General features: G+C 39.3%; 1 protein-coding gene across 2 annotated transcripts in view; it reads left to right on the top strand.

Annotated features, from left to right (window-relative positions):
* OSBPL1A (oxysterol binding protein like 1A) overlaps nt 1–26,316 on the top strand; it is a 200,531-nt gene that overhangs the window by 18,172 nt on the left and 156,043 nt on the right. For both annotated transcript variants that reach the window (XM_082667364.1, XM_082667365.1), the window contains exons 4-6: nt 9,702–9,813; nt 14,793–14,878; nt 16,828–16,972. In XM_082667364.1, the coding sequence (XP_082523490.1) occupies nt 9,702–9,813; nt 14,793–14,878; nt 16,828–16,972 (343 nt within the window). The remainder of the gene's footprint in view (nt 1–9,701; nt 9,814–14,792; nt 14,879–16,827; nt 16,973–26,316) is intronic.

Below are 26,316 nucleotides of genomic sequence, written 5' to 3'. Positions count from 1 at the left end.
GTGTGTGTGTGTGTGTGTACACACATATATATATACACACACACACGCTATATTTTCTTTATCCATTCATTGGTCAGGGGACACTTAGGTTGTTTCCATGTTTATTATAAATAATGCTGCAATGAACATGGGGGTGCAGATATCTTTTCAGGTCAGTGTTTCTTTTCCTCCTTTCTTTTTTTTTGGTTTTACACTCAGAAGTGGAATTGCTGGATCTATGGTAGTTCAATTTTTATTTTTTTGAGGAACCTCTTTACTGTTTTCCATAATAGCTGTACCAGTCTACAATGCCACCAACATCAAGTGTTGCCTTTTCTCCACATCTTCACCAGCATTTGTTGTCTGTTGTCTTTATGGTGATAGCCGTTTTAACGTGTGAGGTGAGATCTCATTGTGGTTTTGATTTGCATTTCCCTAATGATTAGTGATGTTGAGTGCCATTTTAGGTACCTGGGACATTCGAATATCTTCTCTGGAAGAATGTCTATTCAGATCCTTTGCCCATTTTAAAATTGGATTATTTGTCTTTCTGCTATTGAGTTGTATTAGTTCTTTATATATTTTGGATGTTAACTACTTATCAGATATATGATTTACAAATATTTTGTTGCATTTTCTATGTTGCCTTTCCTTTTTTATGATGGTTTTCTTTGCTGTGCAGAAGCTTTTAGTTTGATATAGTCCCAGTTGATTTTTGCTTTTGTTGCCTTTGCTTTACGTGTCATATCCAAAACATTGTTGCCAAGACCCATGTTAAGGAGCTTTTTTCTATGTTTTCTTCTAGGAGTTCTATGGTTTCAGGTCTTACATTTATATCTTTAATTCATTTTCAGTTAACCCTAACCCTAACTTTTGTGAGCAGTGTAGGATAAGAGTCTAGTTTCATTCTTTTATGAGTGAATACCCAATTTCCCCAGCATCCCTTATTGAAGAGATTGTCTTTTTTTCATTAAGTATTCCTGACCCCTTTGTCAAAGATCAGTTGATCATATATGCATGGGTTTATTTCTGGGCTCTTGATTCTGTTCCTTTTGTCTCTGTGTCCGTTTTTATGTGAGTACCATACTGTTTTGATTACCATAGCTGGAAATCAAGTATGATGCCTCCTGTTCTGTTCTTTCTCAGGATTGCTTTGGCTATTTGGGGTCTTTAGTGGTTCCAAATAAATTTTTGGACTATTTGTTCTACTTCTGTTAAAAAAAAAAAAAAAAAAGCCATTAGAATCTTGATAGGGATTGCATTAAATCTATAGGTGGTTTTGAGTAGCATGGACATTTTAACAATACTAATTCTTCCATTTCATGAACACAGGATATATTTTCATTTATTTGTGTCCTCTTCAGTTTCTTTCATAATTGTCTTGTGGTTTTCAGTGTAGAGATGTTTCACTTCCTTGGTTAAATTTATTCCTAAGTATTTTATTGTTTTTGATGGTATTGTAAATGGGATTGTTTTCTTTCTTTTGCAGATAATTTATAGTTAGTGTATAGAAGCGCTGCTGATTTTTGTGTTAATTTTGTATGCTGCAACTTTACTGAATTCACTGAGTAGATCCTACAGCTTTTGGTGGACTTTTTAGGGTTTTCTATATATAAAATCATGTCATGTGCAAATAGAGACAATTTTACTTCATTCTTAGCGATTCTGATGACTTTTGTTTCTTTTTCTTGCCTGATTGCTTTGGCTAGGACTTCCAGTACTGTGTTGAATAGGAGTGATGACAGTAGGCACCCTTGTGATGAGGGAAAGTTTTCAGCCTTCTACTGTTGAATATAATGTTAGCCATTGGCTTGTCATATGGCCTTTATTATGTTGAGGTACCTTCTCTACCTAATTTGTTGAGACTTTTTTTCCTGAAAGAATGTTGAATCTTGTCAAATGCTTTTTCTGCATATGTTGAGGTGATTATATGATTTTTTTTCTTTCATTCTGTTAATGTTTGGCAGGTCCCATCTTTTTCCCACACCTATTCAAGGTGAGCCCATGCTTGCCTTGAAGCAATTTCCTTAGATTTCAGACTAGTTGGTTGCCCTGCCATCTTAATTTTTTGGGTTCAAGAAAAGTATAGTTCTGTAGATTACCTGTTTTTTCCCCTTGTTACTAGAGTGGGAGTGATTTTCAGCTTTCTAAATGCTAGGTGGAATCTGGAAGTTCCAATTAATTTTTTTTTAAATTTATTGAGTGATTGATTTTTGGCTGTATTGGGTCTTTGTTGCTGCACATGGGCTTTCTCTAGTTGTGGCAAGCAGGGGCTACTCTTTGTTATGGTGCGTAGGCCTCTCATTGCGGTGACTTCTCTTGTTGCGGAGCACAGGCTCTAGGCGCGCGGGCTTCAGTAGTTGTGGCATGTGGGCTTCAGTAGTTGTGGCTTGCAGGCTCTAGAGCACAGGCTCAGTAGTTGTGGTGAATGGGCTTAGTTGCTACGCGGCATGTGGGATCTTCCTGGCCCAGGGCTCGAACCTGTGTCCCCTGCATTGGTAGGCGGATTCTTAACCTCTGCACCACCAGGGAAGCCCAGTCCCAATTAACTTATGAAACAGGCTTTTCTTGTGGTAATTTCGGAGATATTGCTAGTTCTTAAGTGTTAAGTTGAACATATGTCTCTGCCTTACATATTTCAGCTACTATTTAGCAGTGTCTTAGGAATCTTTAAGACTTTTTTCTTAGGTGTTTCTTGAAAAAAAATTCTGTGTATGTGCCTGTGCATGTGTGTTTCTTTTTTTTAAATTTTTATTGAAGTGTAGTTTCTTTACAATGTTGTGTTAGCTATACATATACATATATCCCCTCTTTTTTGGCTTTCCTTCCCATTTAGGTCACCACAGAGTACTGAGTAGAGTTCCCTGTGCTATATGGTATGTTCTCATTAGTTATCTATTTTATACCTAGTATCAATAGTGTATATATGTCAGTCCCAATCTCCCAGTACATCCCATCCCCTTCCCTATCCCCTTCGGTATCCATACGTTTCCTTTCCCCCTTGGTATCCATATGTTTGTTCTCTATGTCTGTGTCTGTTTCTGCTTTGCAAAGAAGATCATCTGTACCATTTTTCTAGATTCCACATATATGCTTTAATATACAATATTTGTTTTTCTCTTTCTGACTTACTTCACTCTGTATGACAGACACAGGTGCGTGTGTATTTCATTTTAGATGTCAAGTGATATTCTGAGACTTAAAATGAAAAACTGATGACCTTTGCTCCACGCCTGCCCACTCTGAGTCACACTTTCCTAGAGGCAACTATGTCATTATTTTCAGCTGTTACTTCAGTTTTTTTTAACTTTCATGTTTCTAAATAATATACTTATGTCACTGATTCTTGTTTTTTGTTGTGTTTGTTCTTTTTTTTAATTTTAGATTTTCTGTTGGCTTACTTCTGGAAGATAAGCATTTGATTATTTGTTTCTCCCTGCCTTAATCCCCACTAAAACCACTTCACTTTTCTCATTCTCTTAATCTACGGCTAGATTTTGGTTAAATAAATACTGAGTGTACGTTATTATGACTATGCTAGCTTGAGCCACTTAGGGTCCTGTGTTTTTCTTTTTTTGTACTGTCTTTGAATATAGTCATATACATCATGAATGACCACTTCCTGGAGATAGCTCTCCTGATTCTCCGTGTCCTCTTGCTCTTGAAGAGACCTTGTGGGCAAGGAGACCTTCTCTGAGCAAGATGCTTGTCCTTATTCTCATTTTTTATAAAATATTATTAAAATGTGTCTACACTTTCTGTTTTCAACTTCCTTAGCACCTGATTATTTTGATCCTTTGTATTCTGGGTCCTGACTGTACCTGTTAACTGAATGTTTTCCTAAAGTTCCTCAGTGGTTTACTATTTTCAAGGTTTCTGTTTTCCTATTTTCCATAGCTGCACTCCAACAGAGCTGATCTCTCTGGGAAGAGGCACTACACAGTCTGTTTCTACTGCTGCATCTTTGGCTGCTTTTCTGATGCCTATCTGTTTGTGCTTGTTCATTTTCCTTACCTTTCATTGTAGGTGTTCTTCTGTTTGTTTTTTTTTTAAACCACTCTTCTCTTTTCTCTTGAAACTGTCCCCCTAAGAAACCCGTCCACTCTTTTTTTCTTTTTTCGGTACGCGGGCCTCTCACCGTTGTGGCCTCTCCCGTTGCGGAGCACAGGCTCCGGACGCGCAGGCTCAGCGGCCATGGCTCACGGGCCCAGCCGCTCCACGGCATGTGGGATCTTCCCGGACCGGGGCACGAACCCGGGTCCCCTGCATCGGCAGGCAGACTCTCAACCACTGCGCCACCAGGGAAGCCCCCATCCACTCTTAAGGCTTCATTATTTCTCCTGGGGGATTATTTGGAAATCTGTACTTTGACCTCATACTTCTTTCCAGGTGTCCAGGTCTTCTGTTTAGCTGCATGTTTTGGCTCCTTACTTGCCACTCAGATATTTGGAATTTCATGTTTCTAAGATGCGGCTCCTCTTCCTTCACACAAGCTCCTTATGCAGTATTTGTATTGGTCATTGAAGTACTTGTCACTTTAAATCCTTTTTACTGTCTCTGCTTGAGAACATATTCATTGCTTTTTACCTGGACTGCTCTGTCTCCCAATGGCTTTTTTTTTTTTCTAATCTCTCAATTCCACCATGTCCAGGGATGTCCCAGTCAGTATCCTGATCTCAGCTCTGATTTTTGTCAGCACTTTCTCAGATCCCTTCAGTATTCATTACCTAAGTGTTTTCGCTGACGGGTGGAGGACCTTGTACAATGTAAGGGCTTAAGTATGTTAAGTGAATAGTAAATAATGTGGAGAGTTGGCAGAAAGTTCAGAGGAGAACCACATATTCAGTGGATGCAAGGAGAACTTGTGAGGGAAAAGTGGTTGGAGCTGGAATTTTGTGTGAAAGCACCAGGGACTTCTCAGGGCTAGATGAGGAATTCTAGATCCTGAGGGATGAAGAGGAGGATGACAATCCTTTGGTATGTGTACAAACTGTTAAAGGGGGCAGGATGGTCTTTTTCTTTTTACATATAATTTTTTATTTATTTTTGGCTGCATTGGGTCTTCGTTGCTGCGCGTGGGCTTTCTCTAGCTGTGTTGAGCAGGGACTACTCTTCGTTGCAGTGCGTGGTCTTCTCATTGAGGTGGCTTCTCTTCTTGTGGATCACAGGCCCTAGAGCACGCAGGCTTCAGTAGTTGTGGCTCGTGGGCTCTAGAGCTCAGGCTCAGTAGTTTTGGCACACGGGCTTAGTTCCCCTGTGGCATGTGGGACCTTCCCAGACCAGGGCTTGAACCCGTGTCTCCTGCATTGGCAGGCGGATTCTTAACCACTGGGCCACCAGGGAAGTCCTGGCAGGATGGTCTTTAATTTTGGCATAGAGAAGCACAGTTCGGCTTAAAAACGTTTTTTCTAAACATAAGAATAATACTGCAACAGACCTTTGAAGAAAGTTAAAACCTCTTCTACCCACTGAGGTATTAAAAATCAGTGGTGAGCTCTCTGTTTGGGTGTTTCATTCATGTTCCTCGAGTTAGACATCCAGCCACTGGTCTCTTCAGGTGCCTTCTATTTTCTAATTCTGATTTAATGAATAAAAACTTCTTCTGATGATTTCTCCTGCCTGAGCGCTTGTATTTAAATGCTTAACATACAAGTTGCTGGACCCCATCCCCGGCATTTCTGATTCAGTGGGTCTGAGATGGGGCTTGAGAACTTGCCTTTCTGCCAATTTCATGGGTGATACTGATGCTACATACAGGTCTGGGGACCACACTCTGAGAATTTTTGCTCTTAATCTTCTTCACAGGGTGGACAGGTGTTTTTTGTAACTTGCAGTCTGATAGTCATTCCTCTGGAAACTTTAAGAGGTGTCCCTTCCCTTCAGGACAGTCTGAACCCCTGAGATTGCATATAGCAACTCTGAAAGTCTGCCCTATTTCCCCCTGTAGCCTGTTGCCACATAATCGAAGCATATTCTCTTTTCTTAAAGGTACCTCTCTACCTCTGTGCATACCATTCCCTCTGCCCATTTTCTGTAGTCCAGCCCTTTGAGGATTTATGTCAGTCAGGTTCCACATTAGTTCTTATACCTTCCTGAAACTCAGATCAGGACAATTAATTACTAGAACACTGTACAGTTGCAAAGATGGTATAAAACAACTAGATGAGGTAGGTTGAGAAATAACATTCCTTAACTCGAATGTGCCATGTGGTACCAAACTTGAATATCTCTGCTGTCTTTTTATAGGCACTTTATTGAGATCTAGTTTACATACTATACAAGTCACCCATGTACAATTCAGTAGTTCAGGTATGTTGACTTGTGCAACCGTCAACATAATTTTAGAACATTTGGATCATCCCAGAAAGAAATCTTGTACTCGTGAGCTGTCGCTCCCTATTACCCCTTCCCCCCAGGCCCTGGTAACCACTAATCTACTGTCTGTATAGATTTACCTATTCTAGACATTTCATATAAATGGAAGCATATAATACATGGTTTTCTGTGACTGGCTTCTTAACATAATGTTTTCAAGGCTCATCCATGATTATAATATATATCAGTACTTCATTCTTTTTTATTGCCCAATAATATTCCATTGTATGGACGTACCACATTTTATTTATCCAACTATCAGTTGATGGACATTTAGGTTGTTTTCACTTTGGGGATATTATGAATAATGCTGCTTTGAACACTCATGTGCAAGATTTTTGTCGTGGACGTGTGTTTTCATTTCTCTTTGGTATGTACCTAGGAGTGGAATTGCTGCACCACTTGGCATTGCTCTGTTGAGTATTTTGCAGAGCTGCCAAACTGATTACCAAAGCACCTGCACCGTTTTACATTCCCACTAGCATTGCATGAAGGTTTCAGTTTCTCCACATCCTCATCACACTTGTTATTGTCAGTCTTTTTCATTTTAGGCATCCTGAGGGTTGTGAAATGGTATCTCATTTGGTTTTGATTTGCATTTCCGTAATGATTAGTGATGTTGAACATCTGTTCATATGCTTATTGGCCATTTTTCTTTGGAAAAATGTCTATTGAATCCTTTGCCCATTTATTTAAATTTTTTGTATTTGAAAGACAAATTTGTAGAGTAGTTTCAGGTTCACAGCAAGACTGAGGGGAAGATACAGATTTCCCACGTATGCCCTCCTCCACACATGCATGGTCTCTCCCATTATCAACATGCCCCACCAGAGTGGTTCGTTTTTGTTTTTTTTTGTTAAAACAAGTGATGAACCTACATTGACACATCATAAGCACCCTAAGTCCATAGTTTACTTTAGCATTCACTCTTGTTGTTGTATGTTCTTTGGGTTTGGACAGAATGTTTAATGATATGTGTCTATCATTATAATATCGTATAGAGTATTTTCACTGCCCTAAAAATCCTTTGTGCTCTACCTGTTCATCCTTCCTCCCACCCAAATCCCTGGCAACTACTGATCTTTCTACTTTCTCCATAGTTTTGCCTTTTCCAGAATGTCACATAGTTCCATATGTATGTCACATACATACAGTATGGAGCCTTTTCAGATTCTTTGCCCATTTTTAAAATTGGATAGTTTGGTGGTGGTGGTGTTTTTGAGTTTTGGGAGTTATTTACATATTCTGGATATAAATCCTAGATCAGATACCTGATTTACAAATATTTTTTCCCACTCTGGATTGCCTTTTCACTCTCTTGATAGTGCTTTGTTGTACAGAGTTTTTAATTTTGATGTAGTCCAATTTCTTTCTTTTTTTTTTAACCTATGCTTTTGGTGTCATATTCCAAGAAATGACTGCTATGAAGCTTTTCTCTTATGTTTTCTTCTAAGATTTTTGTTTTAGGTTTTCTGTTAGGTCTTTCATCCTAATAGAGTTAATTTTGGTATGTGGTGTAAAGTATACAGGTCCAACTTTATTTGTTTGCATGTGAATGTCCAGTTTTCCCAGCACCATTTGTTGAAGAGACTGTCCTTTCCCCTTCAAATGATCTTGGCACTCTTGTTGAAAATCATTTGAACAAAATGTGAGAGTTTATTTCTGGGCTCTCTTTTCTATTCCATTGGTCTCTATGTCTATCTTTATGTCATTATTGCACTGTTTTGATTACTTTGATTATCTTTGAGGTAAGTTTTGGAATCTGGAAGTGTGAGATCTCCAACTTCGTTCTTCTTTGTCATTACTGTTTTGTCTATTTGGGATCTCTAGAGATTCCTTGTGAATTTTATGATAGGATTTTCTGTTTCTGGAAAAAACATCATTGGGATTTGTTAGGGATTGCATTGAATCTGTAGATTGCTTTGGGTAGTGTTCACATCTCAACAATATTAAGTCTTCCCATTCATGATCACTAGATGTCTTCCCACTTATTTATATCTTCTTTAATTTCTTTGAGCTATATTTCATAGTTTTAGTGTACAAGTCTTTCACCTCCATGGTTAAGTTTATTCTTAAGCGTTTTATTCTTTTTGATGCCATTGTAAATGGAATTGTTTTTCTTAATTTCCTTTTTCTGATTGCTCTTCTTTATCTTTGACCATTTTTTCAATTGGGTTGTCTTTTTGTTGAATTGTAAAAGTTCTTTATATATTCTGGATACAATTTCCTTATCAGATATATGACTTATAAATACTTTCTGTCATTCTGTGGGTTGTTCTACTTTCTTTACTAATATGAACTGTTTACATAAACTATGAAAACACTTCTTCCAAAATGTTACCTTTAAAATGATAGGAAGGGCTAAGATATTTTATAAGAATTTACTTTATTAAAATATTAGACTTTTTAGTAGTTTTTCTATTTGTAAAATGTGGTAGTACATTTTATAGAATAATATTCAGTGAAAAGTATGTTTATAGACACTATAACATCCAGGAAACTGATGTATTAGGCAAAAGGAGTATAACTTAAGCAATTATGTCATAAATAAAATTATGTTAAAAAATCTCAAACTTATGCAAGGGAAAAATGATCAGAAAGAAACGCTCCAAAATGTTTGTAGTGGTCCTGGAGTGACTAGGACAATGAGTATTTTGTTTTCTTCCTGTCTGTGTTTAGATAGATATGTATTTAAACATTTTTTACTACAAAAATTCCTAAAAGAGCTGTTAGCCACTTAGAGTAAATATGAATGATGTAGCTTATGCTCCGTTGTTGAATATTGACTTCAGGAGAGCGTTTGATTCATTATAAAGCATCCCTTTGATAGTGTTGTATCCTGTCAGTCTATATCACTTCAGAAAATAATGTCCTATTTATTATAAACATCATAATTAACTTTTAAAAAATCTAAGTCTGTAGAGGAAATTATTTTTTTTCAACATTTCTTGGAGGAATAATGTTAAATGAATGTATTATCTGCTCTAATTATCTAATTTAAATTACTAATTTAAATAATGGCTTTGTTAACTCATATTTAGTTTTGACCGCATGAATCAACTTGGTAAAATAACCAGGTAATTTACTTTAAAAATCAATTACAGAAGTTGTCTGTTTAATTGTGGATTGGCAACTGTTTAGGCAGCATCAGTCATTACTACAATTAGTTGACTTGTAGTAATCAATTTAAGTGAATACTAAGGAACCACAATAATGCAGACAGAACTGAAGTGATATAAAGATTCCTACGTAGTCATTCTTTCTATTGTAGAAGAAACCCAGTAGTAATGTGTAATTTGGAAAAGTGCTATAATATAATAAAGTCTATAATTTCTCTGCTTTTTTAGGAGTTGGTAATGCTTCTTTTAGAATATAATGCTCATACTACTGTTGTTAATGGGAATGGACAGACAGCAAAGGAAGTCACTCATGACAAAGAAATCAGAAACATGCTTGAAGGTAAATATTATGGATCTTAATCTAAACAGCATTTATTTTCGTTATAGACACGGTCCAGAATAGAAGTAGAAATGGCTTCTGAGGTGCCAAAATAGATGACACCAAGCCTGTGGTCTAAAGATGATGTAGTTTGCAAGTCACCGATTAGACATAAAACTATATGAGAGTTTCCGCAGAGCTTTTAAATTCTTTATATAAGATTATGGCGAGTTTTAAAAATCAAATCTCCAACAAAATTAAAAGTAGAAATTAGAGACATGAGGGAGTACGGCTGAAAGGCTGCAGAAGCATGATAATGAAGGAATACAGAGCGCAGGACAGGGGAACTATAAGAGGTGTAGCTACTGGGAGTCATGTGATATTGGGGACGATAGCTCTGGCAGGCTCCATTACCCTGAGGGCTTCACTGTAGTACAGCAGCCAACAGTAAATTCTTCATGGATCAGCTTCATTGTTAGATGAACTTCAAAGATTCAGTTACGTTTAAGAAGACATATTAGGGATTTCTCTAAAAATAGTTTAAAACAAAAATACTTTGATGCTTACATTGGGAAGCGTTCATTCGTTAGGATTATCCCCCAAATATCCAGGGCTTTGGCTGTAATTATTTTTTTGGTAGTATTTCTATAGTAGAGAAGAGAAGATCACATTTTTTTAAATTAATTAATTTATTTGGCTGCGTTGGGTCTTCGTTGCGGCACATGGGCTTCTCTCTAGTTGTGGCATGTGGGCTCTAGAGCGCGTGGGCTTAGTTGCCCCGCGGCATGTGGGATCTTAGTTCCCCGATCAGGGATTGAACCTGTGTCCCCTGCATTGGAAGGCAGATTCTTAACCACTGGACCATCAGGGAAGTCCCTGAGAAGAGAAGATTTCTTAATTACTACTTTATGAATAAAGGTATTGAATTAGAGTTGCAGTTTCACACACATCCTTTGGGTCTTTCCTTTGCAATTCAGAGAAGGGCAAGATAATTTTGTACTTCAAGGGTGTTGATTTATTTGTTATTAGTATTTTTATCTATGTACGAAGCAAGGTCTTGCTTTTTATTACTTTCCAATTGACCTTGAAACCTAAAATCTCCCTTGTTTCTTTAGTTACAAGATACTGTCTGCTTGTCAGACACCTTTAGATCAACGTCTCTACGCGCTCTTGCATTTAAAATGAACCCTCTCATTTTCAATAAACAAATCAACACATAACATCTTCTATAAGGCTCAGTATTATGTGATTTTGAGGAGATTGATCATATTATATGTCATCCCTGCCCTTTAATAAATTATGATCTAATTGGGAGGATTAGGTACTGTCTTTGATCCTGTTCTATTATTTTATTTGTAATAAGATGAGAACCCAGAACTGACGTTCTCCTGACAGACTGGGATGTTGGGTTCACCTGACAAGTTGACATTTAATGGGGCTAGCTGTAAAGACGTGCTCTAAGTACCCACTCTCACAGCCACCAAAACCCAGCTGTGCTAAGAACAAGGGCTTAGTTGACTTGATGGACACTTAACGATTTATCAGCTACAGTATGGTCCTAGCTGGGGTAATAGAAGTAGAAATAGAGATTTTGCTCTGATGAGATCAGCTTAGCCAGGTGTGATATCATTTGTGGATAGTGCATTAAATGGATCAGACTGCAGGGAGTACATCCACAACCCACCAAGACCACAGGTAGACCAGAAACCCAATTGTAGGGTAATGCATGTAGAGACAGGAAATGTTTCACCCCAGAAAGACAGATATCAGTAGACACAACAGAATCATGTTTGAATATCTCAAGAACTGTTATATTGGAAGAGGGGTATTCTTATTTGAGGCCGACCAGGGCCAGTTGACGATCCACTTGATGGCATGCCAGGGAGTTTATCTTTGGGTCCAGTGTATTATAATAATGGCTTGGGTTGCCTTGAAAGGTGTAGTGAGTTTCCCATGATTAGAAGTGTTTGGAAGAGGGTAGATTTCTACTTGTCAGGCACTAGAGAGGACTAGTGTACCTTCTTTTACATATCGTTTGACTTTTTTTATTTTGAGAAATATCCAACCTATGGGAAAGTTTCAAGAATAGTACAACAAACACTTGTATATCTGCACTTAGTCACCAGTCATTAACATTTTGCCACCTCTGGTTTACCTTTTTATATATTATTTAATGTTATCTATTTACTTTTAATTTTTTTTTGTGGTGCTATTAGGGAATAATTTGCAGACATAATGATACTTTAGCCCTAAGTACTTCAGTATGTATCTCCTACGAACAAGGATATTTCCTTATATAATCACAATATAGTGATCAATTTCATGAGATTTAACATCATTATCATAAGATCACTGTTGTAGAATGCCCCTCAACTTGGGCTTTTCTTGTCTCATATAATCAGATTCAGGATATTCATTTTGCCATAGGTTGTATTTGGCATAGGATAAGGTTTTATGCTTTATACCAGTGCATATTAGGAGGTACATGATGTCATTCTGTTCCATTACTGGTGAAATTATCTCTGATCACTACGTGGTCCACTGTTAAGCTACCTTCCCCCTTTTGTAATTAATAAATAATCCTTGGGGAGAAAAACTGAGACCATGTAAATATCCTGAAATCAGGATAAAATCACTTTAAATCAGTGATTTTAGCATTCGTTGATAATTCTTGCCTGAATCACTCTTTACTATAGAGATTGCAAAAGGGTGATTTTCTGTTGTTAATGAAGTACATTTGGTAGGTTCTCACCTGCATTTGAAGTGTACTGCTATTTAACCTACGCTGGGCATGTATGTAAGTGTCTTATCAGGATGGAGTTAGGCTTCATGATCTCTGTGATCCCTACTAACTCTGGATTCTGATTGAAAAGAAAGACAAAGAGTTAGTTTATAGTCATATCAAATTTAAAATTTATAGGACAGGGACTTCCCTGGTGGTCCAGTGGGTAAAACTCTGTACTCTCAATGCAGGGGGCCCAGATTTGATCCCATGTCAGGGAACTAGATCCCACATGCGTGCTGCAACTAAGAGCTCGCATGCCTCAATGAAGATCCTGAGTGCCGCAACTAAGACCCAGGGCAGCCAAAATAAATAGATAGATAGATAGATGGATGGATGCAGCCAAAATAAATAAATAAATAAATATTTTTAAAAATGAAAATAAAATTTATAAGACAAATTATTTGGGGGATGGAGTATTTGCTTTAAAAAACATTAAGGTATAAAATATATGGATAAAAGTACACATTATTAATGCACAGCTTGCGGTTTTCACAAGGGAAACACATCCATGTAGACAGCACCCATGTCAAGGAACAGAACATTATGGGCACTCTAGAAGCCTTGAGTCTGCAAATTGGAATATTTGTTTTTATAGGCTGGATCAGCAGTCTTCTTTCAGTGTCCAGAAGGAACACAGGACAGGAACACAAGCAGGGTTTTCAACTCCACATCCAGTTTTCCTTCATTGATGAGCCTAGACAATCTAGAGAGAAACATTTACCACCCTTCCTTAAAGTCTAGAACAAACATTATTAAACATTGTTTGATTATTCAGTGAATATTTATTGGCTAGATATGCATTGTGCCAGATACTGTCATAAATGTCTAGGATACACAGAAGAGTAAGAACAGGTACCTGACTTCGAGAATGACTGCAGGGATAAATTACAGCTCCAGGTAATACATGTAGTAGTACAGGTGTGTAGGGAAGGGTGGGGACGTGACTGTTCTCCAAAGCTCACAGTCCAGTGGCCTTAGAGGAAAGACTGAAGAGCATGAATCCCAGCAAAAGAAAGCAGTGTTGGGAGCATGTGTGGAGGCGTGGCAGCCTTCCTCCAAAGTGGAGAGAGAGGGAGTGGGTGTGGAAATAAAAATGTGAGAAAAGAAGATGATGGTATATTAGTAATGTTAGTCCGTTCTTAAGACAAAGTTAAACTGGTTCCAGCTATTCCTGTATTCAAGCTATGTGTTTCCTGTAGTTGAAATGCAAGGGCATGCGTAGTGTCTCGAACAACTGTTAGCGCATAGTAATTACTAACTATTAATAAATGTTCATTATTTCTCGGGGAGACCTAGGAAACCTTTTATAGTTCCTCCCTTGCAGCCTTTGCACAGGACATTGTACACATATTTTAAGGGGGATTATTATTAAGCCTTTCTATGAAATTGTTTCTTTTCTGTAAGCCAAAACAGAACTCAAACATAGCAGAAATGAGACCTTATTACATACTCTCGTCCCTTAAATCATACTGCTCTCATTCCCTGCAAGTACGAGCAGCACAGAGTCATGGTAAAAGCATGGACTCTGGAACCCACCTGCCGAAGGTCAAGTCCCAGCTCCTCCACATCCCGGCTGTGTGGCTTAGGTTAAGTTCCTTAACCTCTTGCTGCCTCAGTTTCTTCATTTATAAAATTGTGAAAATAGTAACGCTTCAAAGAGTAGTTATGAGGATTTAATGCGTTAATATTGTTTAAGTGTTTTGAAAGGTATTTGGCACGTAGTAAGTGCTAGAGTGTTTGTTAAAGAAATAAAATATTCTTATGTAGAAGTATGTAAGTATATATAAACCTAAATATATTTATATGGTGTGTATGTCTTCCTACCAACGCTATTTCTTTTTATTTTTGCATTCTAAGGTTCTGGAAGGTATCAGCACCTCTCCCCACTTATCTACCTTTCCAAGGCACATATATAATAGTATTTCAGCATGCAAAAGTAATTCATAATTACTTGTGTTGGGTGTTGTCGTGAGTAATGTACTTAAGGACCTCTGAATTGAAAACAAAAATTCATCTGAACCTGAGGGAAGTTGAACTCTGTAGTCTGAAATAAAGGCAGTGAGAATAACAGTAAAGTCTAACAGCATTTGAATTACAGTTCAAAACATTGTGACTTTTCTTACCATGATCACTTTGTTCTCTATACATCTTTGTGATAAATTTGCTAATAGGATCCAGACTAGAAGTAGAATAATATGTACTTTTCCTTTTGCAGCTGTAGAAAGGACTCAACAAAGAAAGCTTGAAGAATTACTTTTAGCAGCAGCAAGAGAAGGTAGAACAGCGGAACTCACAGCTCTGGTAAAAACAAAAACAAATGTATTCTTTACTCTGCAGGGAATTTTTTTTTTTCCCAGAAAGGTGTGAAGTTTATTAAGATATTAAGAGAAAGAAGATGGAACAGTAAATAGCTACTGAATTTGGGATAGTTCCTTATTTACAAGTTTTACTGCGGGAGGCCCATTTAAATCAGCATTTCGCATAATCAGAGGGCTACAGTTTTTCCCTGGAAATATAGGTATTTCACTCTCCAGGTAAAAGATTATTGAAAACATTAAGTGACCGCCCCAGTTAGAAACAGATAAGCGAATACCTTCAAGATATATAAAAAAGGGTAACTGCTGGGCTTCCCTGGTGGCGCAGTGGTTGAGAGTCCGCCTGCCGATGCAGGGGACACGGGTTCGTGCCCCAGTCTGGGAAGATCCCACATGCCGCGGAGCGGCTGGGCCCGTGAGCCATGGCCGGTGAGCCTGCGCTCCGCAACGGGAGAGGCCACAGCAGTGAGGGGCCCGCGTACTGCAAAAACAAAAAACAAACAAAAGGGTAACTGCTACTTAAACATGAATTTTCACAAATTATTCTTGTGCCTAATTCAGACAATTTGCTTAGAAAAGCTGAGGAAATTTTTTACTTAACGTTGAGTTCATAACGTAGTCAAATTGTGGGACTAGACTACTCGAGATCATAATAATAGAACAGAAGTCTTTAAATATCTGAAAACACAGCATGGTAATAGTTTAAGCAGGATATATTTTAAATGATTACGTTTTTCTCTGAATTTCTGATTTACTACCCCACTTCTACTTGAAAACCTAATGGTTAAGAATTTAGTTTTTCATGGTAAACATTTAATATAAGGATAGTTTTTTTTCTTCATGATTAATCCAATTTAAAATTGGCATATATAAGACCTATAAAGGAATACCTTTCTCTAATTTTGATGAGCAATTATTTCTGAAAGGTATGCTATAGTTCTAGAAAATAACATACAAACAAGGGACAATATTTTTGAAATATTTGTATCATGTTAGACTGAAAACTTACCCATTTCTTTTTCTTCTTAGAAGACCTACTTTCCAGTTTCCATTTCCTGAAAATAGTCTCATTAAACACAAAACTCTGAATGTGGTCTAAATTCAAGACTGAAGCACGGCCATTTGCCTTAAAGTTACTTCAGTTCGTTTGAAAAGGCCTCTCTGGTTTCCAAGTATAGTGCCTAAAACATATTTTAAACTTTGTGAAATGGAGACTCCTTTAAAAAGAACTTTTTAAAGGAGTCAGCTGGGAACAACAAATTCAGTAGACCTTTAACATTTACATGTTTAACACTTATGGTTTTTTTTTTTTTTTTTTTTGCAATACGCGGGCCTCTCACTGTTGTGGTCTCTCCCATTGCAGAGCACAGGCTCTGGGCGCACAGGCTTAGCAGCCATGGCTCACGGGCCCAGCTGCTCCGCGGCACGTGGGATCCTCCCGGACCGGGGCATGAACCCGTGTCCCCTGCATCAGCAGGCGGACTCTCAACCACTGCGCCACCTGGGAAGCCCACATTTATGGTTTTAATGCTTCTGAATGACTGTGGTAGACCAATTTGTAATTTTGCTGTCACAAGTGTGAATTGCAAGACTGGTAGGGGCGAAAGAATCTTAGTGAGATCCCAGCGTCCAGGGGTGAGTGGGGTGGCCCCGGTGTAGTGTGTGGTGTCTGTCTCAGGGGAGCGTGGGGCCTGAGGTTCCGTGGCGGCCTGAGGTTCCGTGGCAGCTTGAGGACAGCATGGGGACTGACGTGGGTTGGCTGATTTTGTGAGCAGGAAGCCACTGACAGTTGAGATGCTGAGGAGCCCCACTGCTCATCAGGCTCTGGAGCATGAGGGTCCGCCTGAATTTTCAGTTCTACTGTACCATCATGGGTTTCATGGAAGAAAGTCTGTCTTTGGTATGTAATCTGCATTGTATTTCTTCAATTGTCAGCTCAACAGGCCGAATCCTCCTGCTGTTAACTGTTCGGATCAGTTAGGAAATACACCCTTGCATTGTGCCGCCTATCGGGCTCATAAACAATGTGCCTTAAAGCTTCTGAAAAGTGGAGCAGACCCTAATCTGAAGAACAAAAATGGTAAGCATGTTGGTGAAAGCCATTGTTGGTCATTTTGAAGCTGTAAAGAAATGAAGTGTTTTGTTTTAGTGCCCAGCCTTTGTTAAACTGTGTGGTCCCTGTTTAATTTTGAAGTCAAGGCATTTACACGAAAGAAAAAATTTATTAATTTACTTCTCAGTTAAGACCTAAATGTTTAATAATGCCTGTTTCATATGAGGCACTAATGGTGCCTAAGATCTGATTTCCACCCTCAAGGGAAAGAAAGTACAGTTGACTCTTGTTATTTGTGGTAGTTATGTTCTATAACATTGCTGTGACCTCTGAATTAGTGGATACTGAACCATTGCTTATAAGAGAAATACAGAGTTAAGTTCCTGTGAGCCTTTGGTCACAGCATTTTCATCCACTGATCAACACGTAGCCTTGTTTTATGCGTGCTTCTGTTTAAAAACACCTTATTCAGTGTACGTTATTGACTTACTAACACTGAGCTCACTGCCAAGAGCACTATAACTCATTCCTGGACTAAATTCGTGTAACAGATACTCTGTTCAGAAGGCACATCACAGACTTCTTGCACTTAGGAGCACTAGACAGCACTTCAGCCCTGTGCTTGGGGGCCAGTTTCAACAGTGAAATCACCAGAAACAAAACGCGAAAAATGTGGCACTAGGTAGACTGTGACGAGGACAGTTGTTCACAGTACGAGAGCTGAGACAAGAAGGCAGAGCACCAGCTTTTCCACTTCAGGGAATGTATGCATCAGAAGACTCAAGTTTTTTACCGATCTGGACGTGTCTGTGAATGACCAAAAAATTGCCATGAGTATTGACTTTGAGATTAAAGTACATTTTAACAATTGGCGAGTTTGCAGATGTGGAATTCACAAATAATGAGGATAGACTATACATGCACGAAGCATCAAAGACAGAATTGGATGACCATAAGAGGAGCTGTAAAAGGTGTGTTGGGTAATCAGTGGAGGAACAGCTCATTAGGGCTTTTCTGCATCCCTTTTTAGGATGCTTCCCTCTGCCGACCATTGGCCTGGATTAGGACTTGTCTGTGGTCCCATAGGACCCTGTGTTGACCTCTTCATAGCTTCAGTTGTTCTCCGTGGCAGTTGTTGACTTATGTAGCTGTCTCCTGTGAGACTGAGCTCCTAAGGGGAGGGCTAACGTTTTACTGTCTAGTTTACCCAGCACCTAGAGTAATGTGTAGCATTTGATGCCTCCTACAAGTTGCATGTTTGTTGAAGGTTTGGGGCGATTAGATATAGCTTCCTGAAGGAATACATCTTTTATACAGACCCTGGAGTCCTAGTAAGATAAAAAATTCATCTCTAAATACTTCAGTTTGTATCTCTAACAAAAGGCCCCCCAATATATTTTTTTCCTTTTAAATAAAACAATACTATTATTATCTAGTAAGATATTGGTAAGCTGAATTTTGGGAAAGGGTGTTGTAGGCAGAGGGAAGATTACGAGCAAAGGTAGTAAAGTGAAAAATGTAAGTCAAGTTGAGGTGACATCTCCAGTTTGACACATCCAGGGGTATGAAGGGGAGCAATACTGGGGAATCCTGTAACTGCAGATTAGCTTCCATCGTGACGAGCCTCAAAATGCCAGACTGTTTTGCCCCTTAATTTCAAGGTCAAGGAGACTCTGAGGAGTGGAGGGATGAGGTGCTTTAAAAAGATTAATATGGTTACAATATCTAGGATGGGTTGTGACAGGCCCAAGACTGTAGGGAGGGATCAGTAGGGCCATTGAAATGGTCTTAGGTGAGAGGTAATTAGGACCTGAACTTTAGTAACATCAATGGGTGTAGAAAGGAGAAAGAAAATGTACTATAGAATCTCACGCTTCTTCCTCTCTTCTTTTGACTTGGCCCTTACGCCCTAGACTGGCACTGTTCTGTAGAGATACAATGGGACCCACATATTAAAAGTAAAAAGAAACAGGAAATTAATTTTCATAATGTATTTTATTTAAAGCAGTATATCCAAAATACCATGTCAACGTGTAACTGGTGAAAAAAAAATTATCAGTGAGGTTTTACATTCCTTTTTTGGTACCAAGTCTTTGAAATCTGGTGTCTGTTTTACACTTCACAGCATATCTCAGCTTGAACTAGATGCATTTCAAGTACTGAATGGCCACATGTGGTTAGTGTCCACCATATTGGACATTGCAGCTCCAGATGTACTGAGCTGTTTGAGGCTCTCTAGTTAACCGTGCTGTCCTCACTCTGCTTATGCTCTCTCTGCCAGGAATACCCTTTTCCTTCTTGTCCATGTGGTAAACTCTAGTCTCACCTTAAGAATTAGCTCAAACTCGGCTTCCCCAGAGAGGCTTTTCCTGTATCCCTGAGGTAGACATAGGTTCTTCCAGGAATAAGTTAGAAGAGAAATTGGAGGATGCAGAAGGGGAAGCACTCAGGAGACAGGAGGGAAATGCCAGTTCCATGGAAGCCAAAGGAAGAGAGTAAATGCAGAGCTAAAGGGGTAGGATGTTATTGGTGTTGCGAGCATCCTAGACTGAAGAAGATAAACACTGAGAAAAGGCTGTGGAATTCAGTGACACAGTGCCCAGTGGTCCTTTCTGAAAGAGCAGTTTTCACTGGGTAGTTGAGTGAAGGCTAGGTTAGGGGTAATGACTGAGTAGGAAATGAGGAGGCTGAGGCAGCATTACTTACCTGCTTCTTTGCAATATGTAAGAACAGAGGATAGCTCCATGGCCAAGTGGAAGATTTTTTAGGCACGGGGAATTTAAGTATGTTTGAAGTTAAGGAGGACCAAGGCAGTAGAAAAAGAGCTTGACTTCATTGTGACAGTTAGAAATGTAATTTTTAAAAAGGTAATGTTGGGGGGAATAGCAAAAAAAGCAGGAACATATTTGAGAAACGAGCTTTAGGTTTTTTAATGGAGGCAATTATAAACACAGCTGAAGGATGTAAAAGAAGACCTAAAAAATGGAGAACGCTCCATGTTTTTGGTGGAGAAAGACCTCAACATTGAAAAGCTAACAGTTCTCCTCAAATTAATTTATAATTCAAAGCAGTCCCAGCCAGAATCCTCAAAAGGTTTTCATAGAACTTGACTAGCTGGTTCTAAATTTATACAGAAAAGTCGAGGGCAGAGAATTTTAAAGGGGGAGAGAAGCCGTGAGGGCTTGCCCTTGCTGGATAAAAGGACCAATTAGGAACCTCTGGTAGGTAAAGTATTCGTTTCTTCAACAAATATTTGAGTGCTTATGTGCCAGATACTACTCCAGGGACTAGGGACCTAGAACAGTGAAGAAAAAAAAAACAGGCAAGTTCCTGCTTTCATGGAACCTGCATCCTAACAAGATAAGGCCAATAAAATGCAAATAGAAAAGCAGGTATTTATATGTCAGATGTGATAAGTGCTCTGAGGGGGGAAAAGGCAGGGAAATGGGATCCAGAGTGTGTTGCATGTATAGAGGGCTCCTTCTTTGTATGGGGTGGCAAGAGAAGCTTCTCTGTTAGGATGGCAATTAAAACTTGAAGTGAGGGGGCAAGCCATGTCAATATCTGGGAGACGGGCTTGGTTCTAGGCAGAGGAAACAGGTGAGAGTGTGCGTGATGTGTCAGGAAAAGCAAGGAGGCCAGGATGTCCAGAGCAGAGTGAGAGAAGGAGAGTGGTCGGAGGAGGGGGTTAGAGAGGCAATGGGAACTGGATCATGAAAGGCCTTTCAGGTTATTGTAATTTGGCTTTATTGAATTATTGAATTTTGGCTTTTACTCTGAGAGATGGGAAGATGCAGGAGGGTTTAGAATGGAGCAGTGATGCGATCTGACCTACGTTATGAAAAATGATCCCTCTGGTTGCCGTGAGGAGACTAGACCCTAGGTGGGCAGGGGAGGATAGCTGTTGAGAGGCTGTTGGGATAATCGGGGTGAGAGGTAATATTGACTTGGATCAGGATAGTGGCAATAAAAGTGGTAGTAAGTGGTTGGATTTTTTGTTTTACATATTTTGAAGGTAGAGTGGTTAGGATTTTCTGATGGCTTGGATGTGAGGTATGAAAGAAACGAGTCAAGGATGACTTTCCAGTGTTTGAACTGAGGACCTGAAAGAATGGAATTTCCAATTCATGAGAAGGAGAAGACTGCAGGAGGGGCAGGTTAGCAGTTGCTGAGAATTAGGGGCTTGGTTTTTAAGACATTAAGAATTTGAAATACTATACTATACAATCTAAATGATAGAGTTGAAAGTAGAAGTTTGAGTTTAGGGGAGAGGTCTGGGTGGAGATACAAATTTGGGAATCATTAGTATATACTGTAGAGTTATTTAAAGTCATGGAATGTATAAAATCACTTAGCAAGATCTTGAATTGGTATTGGTTCAGGGTAGGTGAACAGTTTAGAAATTAAAACATGTACACATGGGAACTTAGTAGGTGACAAAAGTGGCGTGATAGGTGGATGAGGAAAGAATCTAGTAATTAGCTGTCCATATAGTAACAGGTAATTTTAGATACCCATTTCATAGTGGATACTAAATTCCAGGTAGTTTAAAGACCTATATGTGCAATACAAACTTCAGACATCAGGAGAGGCTTCTGCTTTTGGCCATAATAGAGTTACAGGGACCTGATTTACCTCCCTTTCTCCACACCTGTTAACATTGTATTGGAAGACCTAGCCAGTGCAACAAAGCAAGAAAAAGAAATAGAAGACATTCAGACTGAAAAAGAATTCTTATTCTTCTGATCATCCAGGTAAAAAAATTCTAAGAAATTTACAACAACCTGGTAGAACTAATTAGTGAGCTAGTTCAACATACAAAAATCAATTATATTTCTGTATACTAGTCAGAAGTAGAAAATGAAAAAGCATATTATTTATAATGGCATTAAAATTTCATGAAATACTTGGGAATAAACTTGATACAAGATGTGTAAGACTTGTGCACATTGAACATTGGTGAGAGAAATTTAAGAATATCTATATGGGGAAGGGTACTATTTTCAGGGATCAGGAGACTTGACATTGTTGTCAGTTTTCTCCAAGTAGATCTAGCAATTCAGTGCAATCCCAGTCAAAGTTCCAGCAGGCCATTTTGTAGAAAATGACAAATTGATTACAAATTTTATTTGGAAATGGAAAAGACCTAGTATACCCAAAACAACTTTGGAAAAGAACAAAATTGGAGGACTTAGGCTGCCTTGTAGTTACAGTCAGGGTTCTCTAGAGAAACAGAAGCAGTTTTATATATATATAGAGAGAGAGAGAGAGACAGAGACAGAGACAGAGAGAGACAGAGAGAGAGACAGAGAGAGAAAATAATTATATCTGATGGTATAATTCAGACTGAATCCAAAGGCCTGAGCCCTGGGGAGGGGGGGCAGCCAGAGGCCAGAGTACCAGGAGATCCAATGTTCGAGGGCAGAAATAGATGGATTTCCCAGTTCAAGAAGAGAGAATTTGTCCTTTCTCTGCCTTTTTGTTCTATTCAGGCCCTCAGTGGATTGGATGATGCTACCCACATTGGTGAGGTCAGATCTTTACTCAGTCTACTGATTCAAATGCTAATCTCACCCAGAAACACCCTCACAGACACACCCAGAAATGTTACTATTATTTACTATCTAGGTATTCCTTAGCCTAGTCACTGTGGTAAGGATAGATATATAGGTCTATGGAACAGGAGAGAGTGCAGAAATATATAAATATATTTACACACAATTGATTTTTGTCAAAGGTGTCAGAGGCAATCAGTGAGGAAAGGATAAAATTGTCAACAGATGACACTGAAAAAGTTGGATTGCTATATTCAAAACAAGGAACGTGTGTAAAAATTAGATCTAGATGGGTCACAGAAATGAACATAAGAGTTAAAACCATAAAACTCTAGAAGAAAATACAGGAGAAAATCTTAGTTACCTTGGGTTTTGCAAAGATTTCTTAAATATGACACAAAGGATGAGTGATAAAATATTGATAAATTGGATTGTCAAAATTAGGAAGCTTTTCTCTTCAATAAGCACTGTTATGAAAATGCAAGCTATTTTATGGGAGGAAATATTGGCAAAACATGTACAAGAGTGCACCTGTATCTAGGATATGTACAGAACCCTTATAACTCTAACAGGAAGATAAACAACCCAATTCTAAAAAGGTTCAGGCACTTCTTCAAAGATAACACAGATGGCAAAAAACACATGACTGAAGGCTCTACATGGAGGTATAAAACCTAAATTAAAATTCCTTTACGTGAAAAATATGCATTTACATAAATGCAAGGAGTATGTACTATGATGTTTATTTCAGCTCTTTTTAAAATAGTAAAAAAGAATCATGATTACCTTTGAAAGTTAGTAGCAGTTTACAGAATGATTTAACATTGAGGGGTAAACTTCTAAAAGTAATGGAAGGTGGGTACAGATATCTGGAAGGTTCAGCATTCCTGTTGGAGATGTTACAGTGTTCTTGATAAAAGTCAAGATGGTGCTTTCTGAAAAAGTGTAATTTTTTAAATCATAAGAGTAATAGTATCTGCATTTTAGGAAGTTTTAAAAATACAGAAAAAAGCATAAATTACTCCAATACAATCTCTGGTACTTTGGCATATTATATACCCTTTGAATCTATTTTCATACCTATTTTACAGCATTTTTTAAAATTGCAAAACAAATGCTTTTTTTTTTTTTTTATGGCCAAAGTGAGGAAAATGAAGGCACCAAAAAAGTACAATCACCTATACCCAAACATCCAAAGGTTTAGTTTTTAGTTGTTTTAGTTGTTGTTCTGTTGTGGACTAGATTTTTTTTTAAGTTTTAAATAATAGATACCAACTCAAGAGTGTGAGCAGGGACTTCCCTGGTGGTCCAGCGGTAAAGAATCCACCTTACAATGGAGGGGACTCGGGTTTGATCTCCGGTCAGGGAACTAAGATCCCACGTGCCGCGGGGCAACTAAGCCCACGTGTCACAACTACTGAGCTCATGCGCCTCAACTAGAGAGCCCGTGTGCTGCAAACTACAGAGCCCATGTGCCCTGGAACCCACGTGCCACAGCTACAGAGCTCACGCACCCTGGAGCCTGTGCACCACAACTAGAGAAGAGAAAACCTGCATGCCACAACTAGAGAGAAGCCCATGCATCACAATGAAAGATCCTGCGTGTCTCAATAAAGATCCGTGTGCAGTACAAACATGGCTGCTAGGGCCTTCCCCCGGGGGCGGGGGGGTGTGAAAAGGGCAGAGGATGCTCAGAGAATGGTGGAGTATGGGCCGACAAGCACCTAAGAAAGTATCTACCATTCCTTTTAGTTTATGGCTTGTAAATAGAGTTGACATATTAAAATCCTGCTCTTTATTAAACGGCAACAGTTTTCCATGTCGTTACAGGAAGCATAGTCTTCATGGCTCACCTTCTGCATAGTATTTCGTGTGGATGTAATATAATCCACTCCACACCCACAAACCTTCAGTGATAAGGACAATAATAATTCCTATATTTTTTATGACTGAATTTTCCTACTCTTCTTAAACAAGGATGTTTTAAATTTTTTTATATAAATTTATTTATTTAATTTTGGCTGCATTGGGTCTTCTTGCTGCGCATGGGCTTTCTCTAGTTGTGGCAAGCGGGAGCTGCTCTTCGTTGTGGTGCACGGGCTTCTCATTGCAGTGGCTTCTCTTGTTGCAGAGCACGGGCTCTAGGTGCACGAGCTTCAATAGTTGTGGCTCGTGGGCTCAGTAGTTGTGGCGCCCAGGCCTAGTTGCTCTATGGCATGTGGGATCTTCCCGGACCAGGGATCGAACCCATGTCCCCTGCATTGGCAGGTGGATTCTTAACCACTGCGCCACCAGGGAAGCCCTGTTTTAAATTTTTAGTCAAACTTCTTGATCCTCTTCTTTGATTTCTTCTAACACTTCTAAGCTTAGGTAGAGCTTTGGTAAATACTCGATTCTGTTTTCTCCTGGTGGATCTGTATCACATTCATTCAGCAAATACTGAGCCTCTGCTGTGTGCCAGGAGCTGTCGCAGGTACGGGCAACCCAACAGCGAACAAAATCCGACTGTCCCCATACTTGTGTTCTGGTGGGAGGAGATAGACAAAGCATAAATACACATACAGTGTTGGACAGTGAGGTGAGGAAAAATAAAATGGGCTAAAGGGGATAGAGGGCGATTCAGTGGGGAGGGAGGCTTTTGTTTTGGAAAGGGGGGAAGGGAAGGGAAGGCCGCTCTGAAGAGACTGTGAGCAAAGAGCCACATGAGGAAGGGAGTGAGCTGTGGTGAAGGATTCTGGCAGAAGAGCAGTGAAAGCAAAGGGCAAGCAAGTGTAAAGGCTCTGGGGTAGGAGGGCACTTGGCATATTTGAAGAAGGAAGCTGCTGGGTTGCCTAGAGCGGGCTCCTCAGGGACACAGGTGACATCATAAGGCAGCCAGAGGCCCGGCCCTGTTGGTCGGTGTCCAGGGTTTTGAGCAGGAAAGGCCAGGAGGCTCTCAAATTGCTAATCACTTATCCTTGCACCCTTTATCAAGCAGCCTTTCCTTTTCCTTTGTTTTGTTATGCCTTTCTCATACTCTTGAAGAATTTACTTTTTTTGTGTGTTTTCTGTGCTCTTTTATTGCCTCAGCTGTCCCTTCACCAGTGGTGCACTTTTTTTTTTTAACATCTTTATTGGAGTATAATTGCTTTACAATGGTGTGTTAGTTTCTGCTTTATAACAAAGTGAATCAGTTATACATATACATATGTTCCATCTCTTCCCTCTTGCGTCTCCCTCCCTCCCACCCTCCCTATCCCACCCCTCTAGGTGGTCACAAAGCACCGAGCTGATCTCCCTGTGCTATGTGGCTGCTTCCCACTAGGTAAGTGTCCATCAGCAGATGAATGGATAAAGAAGATGTGGCACATATATACAATGGAATATTACTCAGCCATAAAAAGAAGCGGTGCACTTTTAATGGTTGTTTTTGTAAGGCTTTAATAGCTGATGACGTTTCCCCTTACTGTTCTTTTTTGAGTATTTTCCTTGACTATTTGTTTTTCCAAATGGCATTTAAAATAATTTTTTTTTTTTTTTTTTTGGCGGTACGAGGGCCTCTCACTGTTGTGGCCTCTCCCGTTGCGGAGCACAGGCTCCAGACGCGCAGGCCCAGCGGCCATGGCTCACGGGCCCAGCCGCTCCGCGGCATGTGGGATCCTCCCGGACCGGGGCACGAACCCGCGTCCCCTGCATCGGCAGGCGGACTCTCAACCACTGCGCCACCAGGGAAGCCCTAAAATAATTATTATTTAAAATAATTTTCTTAGGTTCTTAGTAAAAATGCTGTTGACATCTAATTGAGATTGTGTTCTATGTAAATTATTTGAGGAGTGT

Source organism: Grampus griseus (assembly GCF_964374135.1).
Source record: "Grampus griseus genome assembly, chromosome: 12".
NCBI classification, from domain to species: Eukaryota; Metazoa; Chordata; class Mammalia; order Artiodactyla; family Delphinidae; genus Grampus; species Grampus griseus.
This window is presented reverse-complemented; position numbering and strand designations above follow the sequence as displayed.